The 19,736-nt window shown below is 38.0% G+C and overlaps 2 protein-coding genes and 1 non-coding gene across 4 annotated transcripts in view; 1 reads left to right on the forward strand and 2 right to left on the reverse strand.

Moving 5' to 3' along the window:
• Positions 1 to 6,842: 6,842 nt before the first annotated feature.
• LOC145238531 (protein phosphatase 1 regulatory subunit 36-like) lies at positions 6,843 to 12,051 on the reverse strand. The gene is made up of 11 exons (XM_080101725.1): positions 11,717 to 12,051; positions 10,606 to 10,673; positions 10,470 to 10,541; positions 10,195 to 10,407; positions 9,546 to 9,671; positions 9,300 to 9,452; positions 9,045 to 9,238; positions 8,741 to 8,879; positions 8,417 to 8,578; positions 8,058 to 8,155; positions 6,843 to 7,992 (listed from the first exon to the last, which is right to left on the reverse strand). Exons 1-11 carry the CDS (start codon positions 11,717 to 11,719, stop codon positions 7,898 to 7,900), a joined length of 1,323 nt encoding a protein of 440 aa, XP_079957851.1. The 5' UTR covers positions 11,720 to 12,051; the 3' UTR covers positions 6,843 to 7,897.
• On the forward strand, positions 7,177 to 7,250 carry Trnas-gga (transfer RNA serine (anticodon GGA)). The gene has a single exon. It is a non-coding gene; the product is annotated as a tRNA-Ser (tRNA).
• A 6,235-nt stretch (positions 12,052 to 18,286) lies between the features above and the next one.
• Positions 18,287 to 19,736, reverse strand: part of LOC145239118 (phosphatidylinositol 3,4,5-trisphosphate 3-phosphatase and dual-specificity protein phosphatase PTEN-like) — a 28,744-nt gene continuing 27,294 nt past the window's right edge. For both annotated transcript variants that reach the window (XM_080102402.1, XM_080102401.1), the window contains one exon: positions 18,287 to 19,502. In XM_080102402.1, the coding sequence (XP_079958528.1) occupies positions 19,269 to 19,502 (234 nt within the window). In that variant the 3' untranslated portion in view covers positions 18,287 to 19,268. The remainder of the gene's footprint in view (positions 19,503 to 19,736) is intronic.

Here is a 19,736-nt window from a genome sequence, read left to right on the forward strand (position 1 = left end):
TCGTTGACGTGAATGACTGAAAGTTGTGTTTAAGCGGTTAGGAATAAGCGTTGATATCAGAGTTGCAAGCGGGCCCGAAATCTGAGCCCGAACCCGGCCCGAACCCGGCCCGAACCCGGCCCGAACCCGAAAGTATAAGCCCGAAGCCCGGCCCGAACCCGAAACGTTTTTGAGAAGCCCGTTTGGGCCAGAAATTTTGATTGACAGGCCTATCCACGAAAACCTTGCAACAAAGTATGAGAAAGAAAAAAAGTAAGAAGACAACAAACACAATGAACAATCGTTGACACTGGGGTAAACAATACGTTTTATAGTAGGGTGGGCATTAGGGCAAAGCCAGAGAATTGTTACTAAAAATGGCGGAAACGGAACGTAAAGTCAGGCCCGTTTTGAGCCCGTTTTCTGACAAATACCTAAGCCCGAACCCGGCCCGATAAACCCGACTTGCAACTCTGGTTGATATTGAATTGAACTACTGCCAGACGCTTGCATTTCTTTTCCGGTAAGCAACTGTATAAAATTTTCTGTGAACGTGATTGTTTGTAGCTCGTTGTTGATGTTGTGCAGTGAGTTATAACTTGATCTGTAATTCGCAGAACTGTGAATCCACTTGCATCCACGTTTGCTTCCAACTAAATTGTGACTCTGGTCCTATATAATTCGGTAAGAGTTAAATTAAACTGTAGTTGTGTCTTTTATTTTTGACCAATTCGTGTCCGTCTTTAGCCGCTCTTATCTTTCTCGCCTTGTTGCTGTGCTCAGCCTCTCTCGAGTGCCACCAGCTGTGTGTGCCGTCTGAATAAACGTTCGTAATTTTAGTTACGGTATATTAGGGAGTACAAGGGCGCGAGGAAGAGTGGGGTTTGGAACCGTTTGGGAATAAAGCGATCACCCATGCTGCGCTGTCTGGGCGCACAGGATCACGCCCAGTAGTTTTGAAAAAAGGTAGCGCAACAGTAGGTAATAGTCAGAGTTGCCATATCGTCCTTGTTTCTAAGATTGGTCCTTATTTTGAAGAGCAATGTCTTGGAAAAATGTAATGCCTTATTTCTAAGAAATGTCCTTGTTTTATATCCTGGTTCATACAAATCCCAAGATTTTTGAAAAACGTTTGTTTCGTTTCGTATGAAAATTTAGGTTTTCTGTTGTTCTTTGTTTGGGGTCCATATCGATGGAACCCTGATAATAGCAAATCAGGTTTATTTCTTTAATCGATAAAGTGTTTTGGGATTCGGTTCTAATTTCGGCTTCAAGCAAGTCAAATGGAGTATACAAGTAACGGTACCAGGGGCGGCTCGTGCTAGGGTGCTGCGGAGCTGCAGCACCCCCTAGATATTTTTACTTAATGGTCCTACCACAACAATACAGATAACTTTCATTATACTTATTTTTTTATTCTTAAGTATAATTTTTACAAGTATAATTTCCGCCTTGATCGGCATTTTTTTCATTTAAAAAAAATATGCCATTAATATGTTATCTATGGTGGAACTGCAGCTCCGGTTTCATGACGAATCGTGATGTTTCATGACGTTCTGCACTTGTGCGCATGCGCACTTGGAAAAGCTACATGCTGGACGAAATAGGCGACAGGGTGCTGCGGCTCGCGCAGCTCCACCAATCACGTAGCGTGTGAACCGGCCTGTAGTTGTGTTGTCTGTTCCGGGTTTACTGTGCTCCAAAGCGTTTTATTGACCAAACATTTCCATTTAGCCCGAACTTGAGAACTGGTTCAAAGCATTATCAGCCAGACAACGCTCAACAGTGATCTAACACAGTGATTCCCAACCTTTTTTTGTCGCGACCCAAATACTTCCCAAAATTTGGTTTTGTGGATTCTTGCGACCCACAAACATACATTCTTACTATTTTGGGTTGATTTTTGTTTGCAAACCAGGGAAGCTTTTCGAAAATTTCTGCGCCAATTTGAAAAATCAAACAAATAATATTCGTTTATTTTTAACCAACTTAGAGCTGGCTCAAAGCATTATCAGCCAGACAACGCTTGACAGTGATCTCACACAAACATTATGACGTCACAATCAGAATTAACCACTACCACGCCAAATTGTCATGAAATTATTATTGGGCAACAATTTATAGCCTTGGGAAATAATAAAATAACGCTACGAAACGAAGTCCAGGAGTAGATGCTTTTATTGCCACAAAAACAAGCGACCCAACTTTGGGTCGCGACCCATAGGTTGGGAAACACTGATCTAACACATATTTTATGACGTCACAAACAGAATTACCCATTATCACATCATGTTGTCACAAAATTATTATTTGGCAACAATTTAAAGTCTTGGGAAATAAAATAATAACACTACGAAACAAAGTCAAATAGTAGATGTTTTTGTTTAAAAAACAGGCGACCCAACTTTGGGTCGCGACCCATAGGTTGGGAAACACTGGTATAGGTAGGCTTGCCATATTTTTTTTACTTTAAACCGGGACACTTTCAAACAATTTTTTTCCCGTTTCTTCTGTGTTGGGGGAACAAAGGTTAGCATAGTTGGTGATATTACTGATATAAGACAACGCCGTCGCGACCTCTTCTGTACGATCTGCCTGAAGGTGGTTGACCTGATCATAATCAACAAAATCTGGCTGTGTATTTGCGAACGCAGCAGAAAACACAAACATTTTTAACGACATAAACATGCGGTATTTTTTACATCAAAAACAGACGATACGATTTTTATCCTGAAAATGAAACTTACTGACAGGCGGAAGGCTGGGGTGGATACTGTCCAAAAAATACCCCGTACACAAACACAAGGAGTAAACCTTACAGACACAAACAAAACGCTACAATCACACAGCAAATAAATTACATTTTATTCATTTTTTAGCATTCCCATAAATTTGAGGAATATTAAGCTAAAATCTATTGCGTTTCAACCACTACTCTACCACCTAACTTAAACGAACAACGATATCCGAATTACTCAACACTAAAAGCAAACACGCAATCAATTTACATTTTGGACCAGTCGTATTTATATCTGTACCTCGGACTTTTTTTAAGAACTCGTTGTTCGATTTAACTTTGTCATAAAAATCGCAGCATGACATATTAGTGTTAATTTTGCATGTCAGAAGGGCTTTTACATTCTGCTTTTATTGTCAGACCATATATTTTTCATAATGGAAAAAATTCTCTCCACCGGTGCCGAAGTCCCTGGTAAGCAAAATACAAATTCCATCACCTTTCGAAAGTTTGGAGTGAGTACATGTTTTTCCGAAAGGAAGGCAAACATCTCGACCCACTTTTTTTCACAACATTTCTTTTTCCAGCTTTCGTTTTTATCATGTTGAGACAGATACCGTTTGATTAGCACATGCTCGTCGAAAAGGGAGTCGCTGTTGATTACCTGAATCCCAAACAGGGTGTTAATGTGCTCTGCCGATGAAAGAACACTAGGCCACGATATTTCATCTGCTTTTAGATCAATCCAAAGATGAGGTAACACATCTTTATAAGCATCCTCGTAAAGATCCAGATATGATAGGCATTTTTGATAAAATTCTGTTGTTTGTTTACGGAATACTTTTCCATCCACTTCCCCCGCGTTTTCCAACTTTTCTAAAAGACACAGTGCCTGGTAGGGAATGAAGCTGATCTCCTTCCTTTCACGTAAGTTTAATTTTAGTTCCGAAAGAACGTTTGTCATATCTACAGCACTGGCATTTTCCTTTTCAACTTCAAAATAATTTCGTTGAAGTACTTCAGTAAGCCGTGGACAAATTTCAAATAAAGCTCTTGCGATGGTTCTTCAAAACATCTTCTGATTAGTGTTGGGCAGCCTTCCTGGGAGTTAAAGTAACTTTTTAGAGCTTCAAACATATCAAGTATTCTTTGCAAAGCTGGTACCAAAGACAAAAATCTGGTGTTACCATGTTGCAAGATTCGCTGATATTCAATTTCGTTTAGGCAATGTATCCACTGCGTGTTGGAGGCAGTTGTGAACAATGTGAGCAGCACATCCAATGCCTATTATATTTCTTTTCAGGCTTTCCCTTACTTTGAAGAAAACGTTATTTTTCCCCTTTCTTTTTACACCGCCAAAGTTAGTATTGCAGTTGTCCGCACAGAATCCAACAAGTTTTTCTTTTAGCACATTTTGGTCAAGAATGGACACTAAGTAGTTGCTAAGTATTTCAGAAGTTTCACCACCTAGTGATTTAAACTCCAACAGATTTACTTTTACGCCCAAGTCGGGCACAAAGTAACGAACCACAACCAGGGCCCTGGAGAGAGAAAAAATATGCTGGTGCAAGTCAATTTCTGGGCCCCCCTTTGAACACTATTTGTGTGCTGATGATCAAGCGTTTAATACGTTTATTCGCCAAAATAACAAACAAAAGCAAGCTAGCCGCACTCATTAAACAGCTTGGACAATAACGTCAAACCTTTACAGTTTTAAAAACCTAAAATTCTTTTTACTGCATGCACTATAGCGTTCGTACAACAAAGTAAACGCTCAAAAGCAAATATTGGTCTTGACATGTACTGTGTTCGCTTAAACCAGGGGTCACCACAAACTTTTTTCAGCGCCAAGACATGGTATTTCTACAATCCCAAAATCTGGTAATGCGACTGTTAAACTGTATAGTTCAAGCTCAAGGGTCGGCAACCTTTTAGGCGACGCGTGCCAAAGGCTGAATTTTAAGACCATGGCATGATAAAAACTATAAACAAGCAGTGTAACAGGTTAAATTGTTACTTCAATATAAACACACAAATCGGCTGGCGTGCCATAAAATACCTCCTAGCGTGCCAACCATGACACGCGTGCCAGTGGTTGCCGTCCCCTGATATAGTTAGTCTCATCTTACGAGCAATGCTTGTATATTACGTCACAAGTAACCTAGGAAGGCAATTGTTTGCGCACAATCAGCACTTGTAGTCTTGTCTGTGATGTAACAAACTGGCTTTGAATCAATCATAGGCGTTGTAATCTTATGAAACAAGGTAATATCAATTCCACATATCGCGACAGGAAAACTTTCGTAGGGAGTAGTTTAATTTTTGAATGTTACAAAGTTACCAATACGATTTCGCAAACCAAAAAATATGGTCGAGGGCCGGATGAAATGACCACAAAAATATAAAATATATATACTCGGTATACCAACAAAAATACCTACAAATCGCACAGTAAAGTTCTGCTATTGTTTGGTTAAAGCCAACTGAACAGGTTATCTGGTAAAAGATTTCCTGTTTTTGTTGGTATACCGAGTCAAGCCAAGACTTTTCACAGCTGAGAAGACTCAAGTCAAGTCAAGCTTTCGAAAAATGTGACTTAAGTCGGACATGAGACCCCATTACTGCTAATTTGTTTAAAATAATAACTGCTTTGACGGTCATTTTCGCATAGGTACGTACAGACCAATTAAAAATGTTAATACGAAGGGTCGAAGGCAGAGAGCAAAGTAAACGTCTTCACACACACACACATAACTGTCGCTTTATCGTTTATGTACGTTAACAAATATGGTCCAATAAAGCAGGGGTCGGCAACCTTTTTTGCACTGCGGACCGTTTTTGAAAGTGAAATTTTATCGCGGACCGGTCTTAAAAAAACTACAAATATTTAGCAATAAAAACGCTTAAATTAGTTTATCATCCCCGGGATACATAGGCAAAATGCTTTATAGCATTTAACCTGAAAAATTATACGGACTGGTAACGAACTCCTCGCGGACCGGTACCGGGCCGCGGACCGGCGGTTGCCGACCACTGCAATAAAGTACCTCGCTTACTACCAAAGCTGTGACCAAATCAAATACGTGTAACAAATGCTACGTCCAGAAAGCTCACCAGCACTATGTAGGCAGCGCAAATGTGCATAATTCTTATCAAACAACGGACACAACTGTGGCACAATAAAGTAGAAACATCAATAAGAGATCTCGCTAAAATTCGCGCATGCACCAACGTAACAATAATAAAACTTGTTGCATAGAGTTGCACTACAAACAAATCAAACTCCACATTCGGCGATCAGCATCAACTTTTTTCAGTTTCTAAATAATTTTAAAAGTACACATTTAATCACCCTGTAATCTTCAACTTAATAATTATGGGCCCCCTAGACTATCATGGGCCCCGGTGCGGCGCACCGGCTGCACCCCCCTCTCGTGGGGCCTGACCACAACTGGAACAAGTTTGATCTCTTTTCTGTTCGAAGCATCGATTGTAACGGTGACAAAATTAGCCTTGTCTAACTCCAGCCGTAGTTCAACATCGGCACAATACAATTAACAACCACTGATTCACATTTTGTTTTTGCCAGGGAAAACTTCGGATCAAACAATTTTGCAATCAACTTGGACGTACAGTCACAACTTTTAAAGCTTTGTCCATGAATAGCAGTATGAAACGCAAATGTAGCCTCTTTTGCTGCTGAGATTAAAGATTCGTTTGAATTGACCTTTTTGAAAAATGCTGTCAGTTGAGTTGACGACACTGCTGCCTCAATGGAAGTTTTGTGCCTTTTGGTTTCCAAATGTTCTTTGATATCTGATCGACCACCATGACAAATTGAAAAAACAGACCGACAACGATCACAGTGAACCTTGTCATCATGCGTCTCTCGTATATATGGGTAGTCTATTTTGAGCTGACTAGTTAATTTACATTTTCTTTTAGGCATTTTCGAAATATTTTAGCAGTCTGATTGTCACACTTTAAAGTGCTTCACAAATCTAGCAAACTATCTTGCAGCCAACTATACTTATCCAATGAAAGCAGGAACAATCAACTCACAATTATACAGTGATGTAACAATGCCACTTTCATCAAAATAAATGTAGTGAACAACAAACCAAAGCACGACAATCCACTTTTAATAGCAACACAGGTGAGAGTCAATTAAACGTACCGGATGGCTGCATAAACTTAAAAAAACGGGACATATCGGCTAACCGGGCGGGACACCGGGACAGACCCTTAAAACCGGGACAGTCCCGGCTAAACCGGGACGTATGGCAAGCCTAGGTATAGGGGACTATGATTTATCGATATGTATGTCGTAATCACTGGTCTGCATCAGGGCTGATCCCAGTATGAATATGTTCGAACCGGTGATCCCCTACTACGAAGCTGACAGCATGCAAGGCAGGCAATTGTGCTTGTGATTCGACTTTCGGCGGTTTCTCCACTGAGCCTGTGTAGCTCAGTTGGTAGAGCGCGAGTCCCGGAGAGACTCCTGTCGTGGGTTCGAATCCCACCGCAGGTTAGATTTTTCTAGCCTGTGCCTTGCCATGTGGGAATGCTTGGAAGACCAGCTGATTCGGTACACGCCTTTAATAGGCCTGTCGTACTATTTATCGATATGTATGCCGTAATCGCAGGTCTGACTCGACGCTTCAGGGCTGATCCCAGTATGAATATGTTTATCTTAGCATGATATAAATCAGTAATTTGGGCATATTGCCTCTTTTCTTATGGGATTCACAGTTTAGGTGTCGTGTCCGGAAGTAGGCAAAATAAAATAAATCTTTTATTGGTTTAGTTTTCAAAAAGTTACTCATAAAAAAACGAGAAAGAGCTTAAGTTGTTTAACTTTTGGAAAATTGGCGCAAATCTCAAATAAATTTCAGTACCGCCCTCGGTCCGCAAAGCACGCACGTAAATCAAAGTAAACTTTGAAAAGTTTTTTTTTTACTTTTCACCGACACAAGGATCGGATTCGGTTATCTCGTTTGCAATAGAAAATTTTTTGTACCATTTCAGTGATTACCTCGCTTGCAACAAATGCGACTATCATTTTACATTTTGTAAGTGCCATGTGTAAAACCTATCTAAGTAATAATAATAAAAAAATTAAGACGTAAACTTAAGAAATTTATTTTGTCCATGCTTTGGAAAAGATCTTGCAAAACTTTAGTCCCCTTCTTCGGTCGTTGCTCTCGAAGGTACGTTTCGTAAATTAATTTTGTCATTTTGTGAACTCTTTCCATGGGAGTTAATCATGGTGTCTAAAGAAGAAAATTTATAAAAGTTTATCTAATGTACACGCAAACATAATAGGCTCGTATCTCACCATCGTCAGGTGTTTCGATGTCGTCTTCGTTTTCCATGTTTTTTGGCATGAGGTTATCAGGATTGAACATATCCATGGGGTCGCCAATAATTCCAATCCTAAAAACGTTCACAAAACAAATGTCCAATAACACAAAACGTTAAGTGGTGGAAAAGAAATCATAGGTTTCTGTCCAATTAACTGAAAATAAAAGCTAAACTAAATGTCCACATTAGCTAACGGAACACATATTAGCGACGCACATTTCCTAAAAGTAGAATTAGTAATGGCAAGTGTTATTGTATACCATTTGCGTCAGCTCAATTCGAATGTTATTTGGCAGATTCACTTGAAAACACAAAAGTTGGTGAAAAACATACTTTTCATCTGTGTAGGTAAACAGGTCAAAGCAAGTCAGAGTAGGCTCCTCCATTTTTTCAGTGTTGTGTTTTTGTACTTGCTGAAGTGACAAAGGCATAAACAAATACTTTGACTCTTCAAGAGGTAGGGGAAGCAAGGAAACTAATGCAGTTGACCGTTGGCTAACAACAAAACATAATACCAACACTTTGTAAATCTGTTTGACAAAAAAATTATGATATAAAACCCAGCAGGCTAAATTTATGAAGTTTAACCTGACAGGATAAAAAGAAAATTTGAAAACATGTGTACCAATGTCACAACAATATGAGAATTTTTTTTACTATATTGCTTTCATCATGGCTGGTCGTTTTCCATGTTTTCTTTTATGTTCTGCTGGAGTGATTTTCTTAATTTCAGGTAACTTTACAGACAAAAGTTCTTGCACTCTTTCAGCAATGGGCTTATTTGATTTGCCAATTCCTAAAAAAATATCAAACATTTGTTAAATAAAAACCATGTTTTTAGTAGATGAGTGTACATTTAAAATATTAAAATTTATTTCTAAAAAAATGGAAACCATCTTTTAACCTTCAGATGTTTTTTGACAACAGGGAGACATTACACTTGCAGACTATTTTTCCCTACCAGGTTTGTACTGTTGTACAGGAATACTAGTATCTTCTGTGCTACTTTGTTTGGGTCGCAAAGCTGGATTATAAACTGGTGACCTCAGCATGTTTCCTACTTCAATTTGGATCTGATCAAAATCATGCCGCCGAAATGTTACCCATATTAATTGAATGCAAAAGTTGTACAAGTCCTCGAACATTTTTTTGTCTCTTTACATGAAATAAAACTTGTCAGTGCTTAAATCAAACTCTTTCATACTAATACAATTACCGGTGTGTAGAAGAAACTCTTTGTTTTCCACATTCCATATGATGTTGCTTTTCCAAACCAAGGCCTAACAGTAATACACAGTATGCCTGCCCAAGCTGTTTTTTTGTGATGGCAAGCATTTCTCTTGTTTCAGCAAGTGCTTTTATTTCTGCTCTGAAAACATTTATTTGATAAAAAAAACACTCCCCATTATTGTTTAAATTTATAATGATATCCAATTTGAACCATTTCCTTTTTTTAACTTACTTGCTTGGTTGTAAATAGCTTGACTTATGAGGTCTCCTTTCCTGTTCTAACTCATCAAAAAAACATTTAAAATATTTCAACAACATCAGTAGGAAGTTGTTAAACTGCTGTGTTTGGAGCAGCTGCCTGCAAAAAAACACTTTAACAACACACATTTTTTTAATTAAACATTATTTTGTGTATTTTAATGTATAATGATAACAATTGCTGAATAAACAAAATTTAATTTATTTGTAAAGCACAAAATTCAGAATGTACAACAATTTTTGCACCATAAATGGATCATAACAGAAAAAACTAAAAAACATACATCCGTACTGAGATCAGCCCAGAACCATCCATGCAGACCAATATTCATGACATACTCATCTAGAAATCATAGTACACCAAGGCCCATTAAAGGCATTATACCGAGTCAAGCCGGTCTCCCAAGCACTACCATATGGCAAGAACAAACTTTGTGGGACTCATGCTCTACCAATTGAGCTACATGCCTAGTGGTTAACCTGCCACTAGTCGAATCACAAGCACTCTTGCCTGCCTTGTACGCTGCACATGTCAGATTCGTAGAAGGGGATTGCCATTTCGACTATTGATCATTGTTCTATGGGCCCGGCATACTATGACAACAGAAAAATATTCCCCTTACCTGAATGATGAGGAAATAAAGTTGTTGGCAGTTCTTACTTCATTTCTCAACAAGTCCATAGCCACAGCTTTCACATGTTGTAAAGTCACCACTGCATTTTCTTTATATCGTGTAATGCCAACTTTTGGGGATGCTTTGGGAATCGTTTTATTTTGAGTAAATGTTGCATTTGTTGGATTCAGTAGCCCCAAGTTGGATTTGTTAACTGTGGTTCTGTGTATTATAAAACACAATTGTGTTGTGTAAAACTGGTACTTTGGCAGAGTTAAAATTACCTTTCCCCATATTTGAGCCCAAAAGTGGTTCTTTTGTTGTTTTTGCTAATGACATCATTTGATTTGTCCTGACTAAATTTAAATACTCGTTACTTACATATGCTGTAAACTTTAGTGCAAAAATGGTCTAACACACCTGATAAATTCCAAGCGATTTTGTTGGTCATTCCAGTCAAAATGCCCTCTTCTTGCAGAAAAGTTATTCTAAAGTTGTATAAAATGTCACGTTACTATAAAACCTGTTTTTGCTGGTTCACAATTCTCAACACTTTTATATAAAAATCTTTGAGTCATGCTTTTAACTTAACTTTCAGTAAATAAATAATGTATGCTTTAGACCAGGGGCGTGCAACATACAGCCTGTAGGCCACAGTCTGACCCGCCAAGCTATTTAGTGTGCCCCCCACCAACACACTGATTAAGATAAAAAATGCAATATTCTGAAAAATTAGCAACATTTTCCACTAGTTTTTGGTAAATCTTCTACGTCGCTATATTATACATAAGAAATATAAGCTAAATCAGTGTTTTTTAACCGGTGAATAATACAGCAGTTATAGCAAGTAGCCTACTTCACCGAATGTGACGTAACAATTCCCTTTGCCTAGTAAACAATTATTTTGTTTCGAAAGCCAGTGTTGCGCTGAAACTCTGTATGTTGTAGTGATGGGTCGATACCAGGTTTTGAAGCGAGTACCATGTGTATATACCTTCGATACCGAGTACCGGGTACGATTACCGAGTACTTAAGTGTAGTGTTGTACTTAGTTGCATATCACTGGCGAATTTATCTGCCATGATCGGGGTACAGGCATGCACACACACATGCCGAAAACTTTTTTTCCAAATTTGTGCTGTCCGAAGCAAATATTGGCATAACGTTGCCCGTATTCTTACGGTGTAAGTCGGCCTTCGGTACTCGCACGTTGGTATCGAAAACTGAGACAAAATATTTCGGTACCGAGTACGAGTATCAATACCACTGAAATTGTTCGATACCGAGTACCGGGTACTCATCCCATCACTAGTATGTTGTAGAAAATAAATTTATTCATGCTTTTGGAAGAATTTCGAATTTATTGTGCACCTGAAAAAAAGTTATGTGGCCCTCGCTTGAGGTCCAAAATTGGTTACATGGCCTCCAACGAAAAATGTTGCACACCCTGCTTTAGACAGTCCAAATTTTGTGTGAAATGTTGGGGTCAAAGGTCTCTAATACAATTCATCATTTTTTTTTTTCATCTTACCATTCTTCAATGTAGCTTGTGCTTGGAAACAGAGATTTTCGAACAAAATACAGAAAACCTGTTTGCTGTTTTTAATCTACACAGTTAAAAATATCAATCCAAAAGAAACTGGCAGTTGCCTTTCTGTGAATAAGTAAAAATGCCATACCACAAGGTAGACTATAAATATTTACTGAAAACAGGTAGCCAAAACAAAACGTTAATTATTTACTCCATCAACAGGCTTGATAAAATTGATTCGCCTCCAATGTAAACAAATCAGCAAAAAAAATCACTGATACTTATGTAACAAATAGAGTTAAGCTGGAATGTTCAATATTATACCAACAATGCTTCCAAATATTCTGTTCATCATTATGTATGACCATGACGTTGTTCCGGTTTTTAACCAGAAAAACTGTTACAAGGTTGCAAAAGAAATGGTCATAATATTTTAGTAGCTTTGATCTGACATAAAAAATTACAGCTTAATACACAGTCTTTATTGTGATTTTTTCTTTATTGAGACTCTTTTTTAAATGTTTATTTATGGACGCGTCAAATTTACAACGTTTTCATTTATACTAGGACCAAAAAGGTGTGAACAGAATTGAACCTACCCTAGTTCAATGTTGCCAAATGTCAGCCATAGCATTGTTTATGTAAAGATTTTAATTTCAATTTTGCTTCCAAAATTGTCCTGTTATTTCTGATTTCACTGTTGGGTGTAGTTGACTGTTGATATGGAAACACGTCACATAATAGGGACTTTTTTGCGCAGCCAAGCGTAAAGCAATTTGATTTTTGTCATAAAATGTTTATTTTATTGGCTGGGAGGCATTTGTACCAAAATATTTGAATGCCAAGAAGTTTGAAGTAAAACTCCAGTTTTGATGACAAAATTAACACCCAACTTAAAGTTCAATGACCTAGAAGCTGAAACTGGTGTAATATTAAACAAAATAGTAGTTGTTTTTTCAAGAACTTATATTTTTGCTGACGTTTCGCCCACCAGAACGGCATGGGCTTCTTCAGAGCAATCAATGATATATTGCGAACACACAAGCGAAATTGCACAAGCGCAGCGGGATATAACGAAAAATAATTACAAAAACAAAGGCTTTCCGTGAAGAGTTGCGTGTTCCACATTATGACAGTGTAGGCCGTAGGCTAACTAATGTCCGATATTTGGCGAGGAAGCCGGACGCAAAATGTCGCGGAAAACTGGGCTTAGGTTTTTGCCATCATTACGATTTAAAACATTTGAATTTATGAGGCAACTTTCAAAGACCAACCTTTTCGACCAATTTGGTTCTTGTTTTTAAATTTGGGCATTGTTCCAATTAATGCGGTGATCACATTTCAAAACGTGTTCGCATAAGGCGGACTTACTAATTTCCATGTTTTTGAATGCCATTTTGTTGTTCTTTGAGGCGTGAATTTGGATTCCGCCTGGTTTGGCCAATGTACATCATATCGCAATCACGACAAGGCACCTGGCAAACAATACCTGTACGGCAGGGGTGTCAAACTCGAACACACCACCGTGCCAAATTTAGTTTCAAAATATACTGCGCGCCAACGTTTGGTACTTTTTCCGAACCATTTCCTAAACGTCTTAACGGTACAGGCTCAATTTATGATACTCCAAAAACCTTTTGTTATGTTTATGCGACACAAGATACAAGTAGTTTGCAACGGGGCTCAAGTTTTGTTAAAAAACGAACAATTTAATTAGTGAGTTGTGTAACTTTTGATAATCCTTACTGAAGTTAGAATAAAGGCCAAGAAGAATCAATCGAAACAAATTTAATTGCGTGGCAAATCCTAATGTTTACCATCTGAATTTGCAAAAGCTTGTGTGCCATTTTCAAATGCTCTGCGTCCCAGTTTTGGAACGCGTGCCACGTGTTGGACACCCCTGCTGTATGGTGTTGTGGTATAGTGGCATTGTAGCGGTCACATACAATAATATCGAACGCAGGACAAACAAATGTACATATCAAAGTTTCCCAAGCTCTAAAATGGCCCCAAACTGCTCTTGGGCGCTCTTGCTCGGAGCGCTCGGGTATTCCCCCAATTCCTGCCTATATAAGCCGTGAATGCTGGGAAAATTGCCATTTTGTAAGTTATCACTTAGGCAGATAGGAACTAAACAGAAACCAAGGAAAATAAATAGAGAGCAGGCCTGCGTTAGTTTAGATAAGGCTAAGTTTTTTAATATAATGTAAAGCAGTGGTTCCCAACCAGGGGCCACGCGCGTAGATTTACAAGAGAGACCCACTAAAAGTCATTTTCACTTTAACTTTTGTCCCGAATTTAATCGACTATTTCACATACTATTCGTTTATAGTGAGGTTTATCACACTCATTTACTCTTTTAGCCCTGTTTAAGGCCAAAATTAATACCGCATTCCAACGCGAGATTGCTATCTACATTTTAAGGGGGCCACAGGTCCTACATGGTAAGTTGAAGGGGGGCACGAGGCCAAAAAGTTACTTTAAGGAGGCCATGGTCCACGAAAGGTTGGGAACCACTGATTTAAAGCTTCTGGAATAAAAATTTTTAACAGTATCTAGAAAAGGATAAAGTCTTTTTAATTTAATTTAAGGCTTCTGAATTAGAAATTTTAACAGTGTTTAGAAAGTGATAAAGTCTTTTTAATTTAAAGCTTCAGAATTAGAAATTTTAACAGTGACTAGAATATGATAATTTCTTTCTAATTTAATATAAAGCTTCTAGAGTTAGAAATGTTAACGGCAGCTAGGAAATTATAAAGTTGTAATTTAACCTGAAGTCTCTGATTTAAAAATGTTAACAGCAGCTAGGAAATTATAAAGTTGTAATTTAACTTGAAGTCTCTGAATTAGAAATATTAACAGCTGCTAGGAAATTATAAAGTTGTAATTCAACTTGAAGTCTCTCAATTAGAAATATTAACAGCAACTAAGAAATTATAAAGTTTTAATTTAACTCGAAAGCGCCTGGATTTTGCGACCAGCGACCCATAAGGTCTAATTAAAACAAATTAGATCATCTGTTAATTAAACATAGACTAACTAGTGCAGGGCAGGGCTGCCAAAGCTTGGGTTTTGCCCCAAGATCTTGGGTTTTACTTAACGTCTTGGGTTCTTGGGTTTTATTTTGAAAATTATAGCAATTCTTGGGTTTTGAGTCTTATTGATGAAATAGATAAATGTAAGAACTATTTTAACGAGAAAAGTTTTTCGGGTAGTTGCACTGTTTGGGCCATTTTATCATCTCTTTTATTTTCTCTCTATTCTAGACCTTAATTCTTTCTAGATAAGTATACAGTGAAAGCAATCGTTACACTTAAAAATGCAAATAGATCAATGTTCGTTAAACATAAAAACTGCGAACCATCAAAGAAGTTTTAAAGCTTTTAAATATACTGTAGACATTACTAATTTTATGAAAAAGAAAACAGATGCTGATCATCAAACAGCCAAGAGTGAACTGGCGATTGCTGCATATTTTATTGAACATAATATTCCCTTTGCTTACATTGACCATTTCCTACCAAAAGAAGTTGCATTTCCGGACTGTAAATTGTCAAATATTTGTCAATGAAACGAGTAAATTTCCTAATTAATTGCATTTCTAACCACATTTTGCATTCTTGGGTTTTCATTTAAATTCTTGGGTTATTTTGCTGTGAGTCTTGGGTTTTGTTGAAATTCTCATTGGCAGCCCTGGTGCAGGGGTGGGGAACCTTTTTGTTCATAAAGGCCACTCAACGTTTTATCGACACTTGTGTAGGCCGCATAGACTATTTCCTAGGCCTAGGACAGTGGTGTTCAAACTCTTTGATTTGCGGAATGGTCGTTGTGTAATTTTCTCTTGCAAAGTCGTGGGAATTACGCTCCAAGCTGAATAAAGGTAAATAAACTTCCCACTACATTTCCACCTTCACTACAACATTCAGGATTTATTTCACGAGTAGATGCGCTTGTTTACGCATATCAATGATCTAAGGGCAGCTTGTGACATCACAGACAAGGCTTAGAACGCAAGTAAGATTGTAGACTGTAGAGCAGTGTTTCATACCGGAACGGAACGGAACGTTATACCGGAACGAAATAAATAATTTTTGGCTTAAATACCGGAACGAAATACCGAAATAAAAAATATTCAAAATACCGGAACGGAACGAAATACCGTTATTTTTTATTCCGGTATTTCGTTCCGGACATTTATCATGAAAAAATTGCTGAAAATTTCGCGCCGTTGAACTACAATAAAAATTGAAACTCCACAATTTACATCCGTTTGACCATCATTGAGAAATGTTATGTGACGTAACAACTACCGACAATAATTGTTGTTTGTTGCAACTTATTTTCTTTTTCGCTTAATAGTTGTAAAGACCACAAAGAAATGTTATTTTGTTAAGACCGAAATACCGAAAAATACGTAATTAATTTATTTCGGTCAGACCGGAACGAAATGAAAATATCGGTCCAGAACGAAATAACGAAATAAATAATTTGCTCAGAACGAATAACGTTATTTGATTTCGTTCCGTTCCGGTATGAAACACTGCTGTAGAGCCAGGAGCTCTTGGTAGTCCCACAGAAAGTAAACACCGCTGCCCTAGAACTTATCAAATAGTAATGGGAGATAAGACAAAATCCACAAAAACTACAATTTCGTATATTTTTCTTCGACGGGTGCAGTATGCAGTATCAAGATCTTAAAATGTATTTTTGCGTTGAAGGCCGCACCGCATGCTCTAAAAGGCCGCATGTGGCCTTTAGGCCGCAGGTTCCCCACCCCCGAACTAGGGCTAGTGTCAGCGCTAATATTTACTAAACTTAGAATAAATACATGTTTAGTTAGGTTTTAGTATGGAGATTAATACAGGTTAAACGGCTTTTCCTTTGTCTTTCTTTGCAACACTCGTTATTAATTGCTGTTAATGTTAATTGGATTCTATTTGAATAAGTTGAATAAGACATCTTGAAGCATTTCTGTCGCTGATGATAACCAAAATAAACCAACAATGTAATCAACGGATTATACAAGTGGTGTTTTCTGGAGTTTATCTCAAAAGAATCTTGAGGCAGCAGTTTGAACTATAAACTTAGCGAGGCTCATAGCGCAAACCTATTGCGTTGTTAAATTGTGAGAGTAGCATTACCAGTCCTTAAAGCCGCCTGAACCTCCGCAGCATCATTTGGTTTTGGTAGCAATATCCCAATTGTTTAAAGAGGTTTCATTGCCACTTTTACCCCAGCATCGTTCATGATTCGTGTTTGGCGCTCAGATGGTTTAGGCCTACGTTTCACCTGTTGAATACACGCGTCCTTACACACTTTACGAATGCTGCATGACCTTATTCGAATTCATGGATACTTTGGTAATTTTTGAGTGACAGCAATTCGAATTGTATTCAAGTTAATAGTTGTTAGGGTAGGGGTATTTGTAATTATGAATAATTCCGGAAAAAAAAAGCGCACCGATACATTTATCAAGGTATTGGAACCAAAAAATAACATTTGGGTTTATGAATTGCAAATTTATTGGTAAAGATGTAAACCAACCGAGCACTGTATTGCAACATTAGCTTCACTTGTTTCAATCTCTGTTGTATAATTATCACCTCGATTTTGCTTAAAACTTACTGTTCCGGCCTTTCCGGCGCTCCTTTGCGCCGCAATCTCTTGCCTCGTTTCGCCTGCGACTTGCCCCCATCAGGCAGAAGATTGCGTCCCAGCTTGTAAGTTAAGACGAATGCACATTGACCCTGGAAATAGTAGGATATGGAAACCACGGAACGTGGGCCGGATGCGGCTAACCAACACCTTTTATCGTTTCTCGAGCTTCCTTTTATTGCTACAGGCTACGCCAAATCCAAAAAAGTGTCTTGTTGAAACCATACAAAACTAAGTGTAGCCCCTGTATATAACTCGTTCTTTTAACCTCAGCCTGGACCGTAAGCTTTGCATATTTCGGTAAAGTCAATTGATATGAATGTATGTGGCATTGTGCATCAAAAACAGCAGAGATAGCAATCAAAACCTTCCTTTGGGAAAGGAATTGTATGGTGAGAACCACTGTAGGTTTTGGACGTTAGGGTGATTTTGCAAATTAATTCCGGACACAGATTTTACGCCAAAATCTGGAAATGTCTCCGGGAAATTCTGGACGTCTTATAACCTTAGTCTACCAGGGCTTCTCAAACTGTGGGTCGCGACCCCAATTGGGGTTTCAAACTGCTCTAAAAACATTTTATGGAACTTAAAAGAATATTACCAGCCTAGTAGCCACATGCGCCTTTGTGTCTACCAGAAGTAAGTTTAACATGCTTTGGGGACAAATACAGCATAATTTTGTTTAGTTTGCAAAATTTGGGGTCAAAGAGAACTGAGGCAAATTTTCCATTAAAATCTGTTTAAAGAGGAAAAAACTAAACAACACACGCCGCTGGCGTGCGGGATTTTTTAGCACAAGGGCATATTCTAAGGCGCTAAATCTGTTTAACAAATATCACAGAGTGCAGCAAAGAGGTACTGTGCAATTATTTTTTATGGAACATATTCAAAGTAACCTGTACCAAAGGTAAGATGTCAAACGTTAGATCATAATTTATTGGAGTAACAAAATGAATCAAGTTATAAAACAATGATTGGTAAACCGACATGAGTCAAAGTTAAAATGTGACAGCACACTTATGAGTTTTACTTTGAATGAAATTAATACAAAATCCAAAAAGCCCCAGTGAACTGGATGCTGCAGCCAATGTGGATAATAATGAGAATAATTAACAAAAAGATGCTGTGGTCTGTAATTATATTGTTACGCTGATCCAGTGCAAGAAAAAAACACCAGAGCAATGGGATCCTCAATAATTCTGTTTACAAAGTTAGAAACTTGTGTCAACAACTCACAGTCTACATTGCACAATGCAAGGGAACACACATACACGCACACAGTCACATTTGAAGGCATAGCATAATATTTAACTGTGTCAATAATCAACAAACATTTTCCAGATAGCTCCACATCTGCTGAAAATTGGTTAATGACCGTGCACAATTTAAACATGGCAAACGAATCGAATTTCTGCATTGCATTTAAATAGAAATATGGGCATGGTTATATACTAACCAGCAAGTGAGCAATGCAGGAGGCATATCACAACAACCCACACTTTCTGAGGCTAAAATAGGCGATAACACAACAGGCCAACTAACATGGATTTGATGAGATGGGTTTATGTGGTTGCTACAAGCGACAAACAAAATGGTAATTTTTAAAAATGCGTTTGCCTGTGAGATAATATGCAGAACAAATAAAAAATGTGCTATTTACTAATCTCTAAAAATCTCACGTGCAGCATATCATCAAAAGCTTTCAGCAGCAATTTTTTAATTTCTAACCCAACCCAACAAATGGATTTGTGGACAAGTTTGAATGCTTCATAAACACTGATTAGATGTATGAAAGTACAGTTTGAACAGCAGCAGTGTTGGGGCAATTGAAATAAAAAAGTTAAGTGCATGGCCCGTCAACATTGCGCACATGGAATACCAAGTCTTTAATCAATCATCACTCTAATGGTTTATGAAAACTATCGCTTAATGGCAAGTCCTCTGCAGAAGATGAGTGCTCATCAATTCCACTCCAGTCTTTGTCATCTTCATCAGTATCAGTCAAACTTCCATCATCTGTGTCACGGTCACTGCTTGAGGAACCTTGGTTGCCTTGTGAAATGGTTTCAATAGGTTTGCCTCCGGCTACAATCAGTGACGAGGAGTCCATATGGCTGAATATCAAAATCACCTGTAAAACATTTGTTTTATTGTGTACAAATCAAAACAGATATTTATGACCAATAAACAAGTTTTATTGTAAATAGGTCGCCACTTTTACAGTAAAATGTAGAGAGCATTTCTAGTAAAACGAGAAACTAAAATCACACACTAGCTCAAAACCCTAAAATAGCAGTAAAGGATAAAATTTGGCAAATCTATGTGTGAATTGACATTATTATTAGTGATGGGACGAGTACCCGGT

Source organism: Phallusia mammillata, chromosome 7 (assembly GCF_965637545.1).
Source record: "Phallusia mammillata chromosome 7, kaPhaMamm4.hap1.1, whole genome shotgun sequence".
Taxonomy (NCBI): domain Eukaryota; kingdom Metazoa; phylum Chordata; class Ascidiacea; order Phlebobranchia; family Ascidiidae; genus Phallusia; species Phallusia mammillata.

What these genes read in the sequence shown, in the direction of transcription:
- LOC145238531 (XM_080101725.1), bottom strand. An exon ending in GGGCTCAAATATGGGGAAAG is followed by an intron (nt 10,408 to 10,469) that starts GTAATTTTAACT and finishes TATAATACACAG; the next exon opens with AACCACAGTTAACAAATCCA. An exon ending in TGTACAACAGTACAAACCTG is followed by an intron (nt 8,880 to 9,044) that starts GTAGGGAAAAAT and finishes ATATTTTTTTAG; the next exon opens with GAATTGGCAAATCAAATAAG.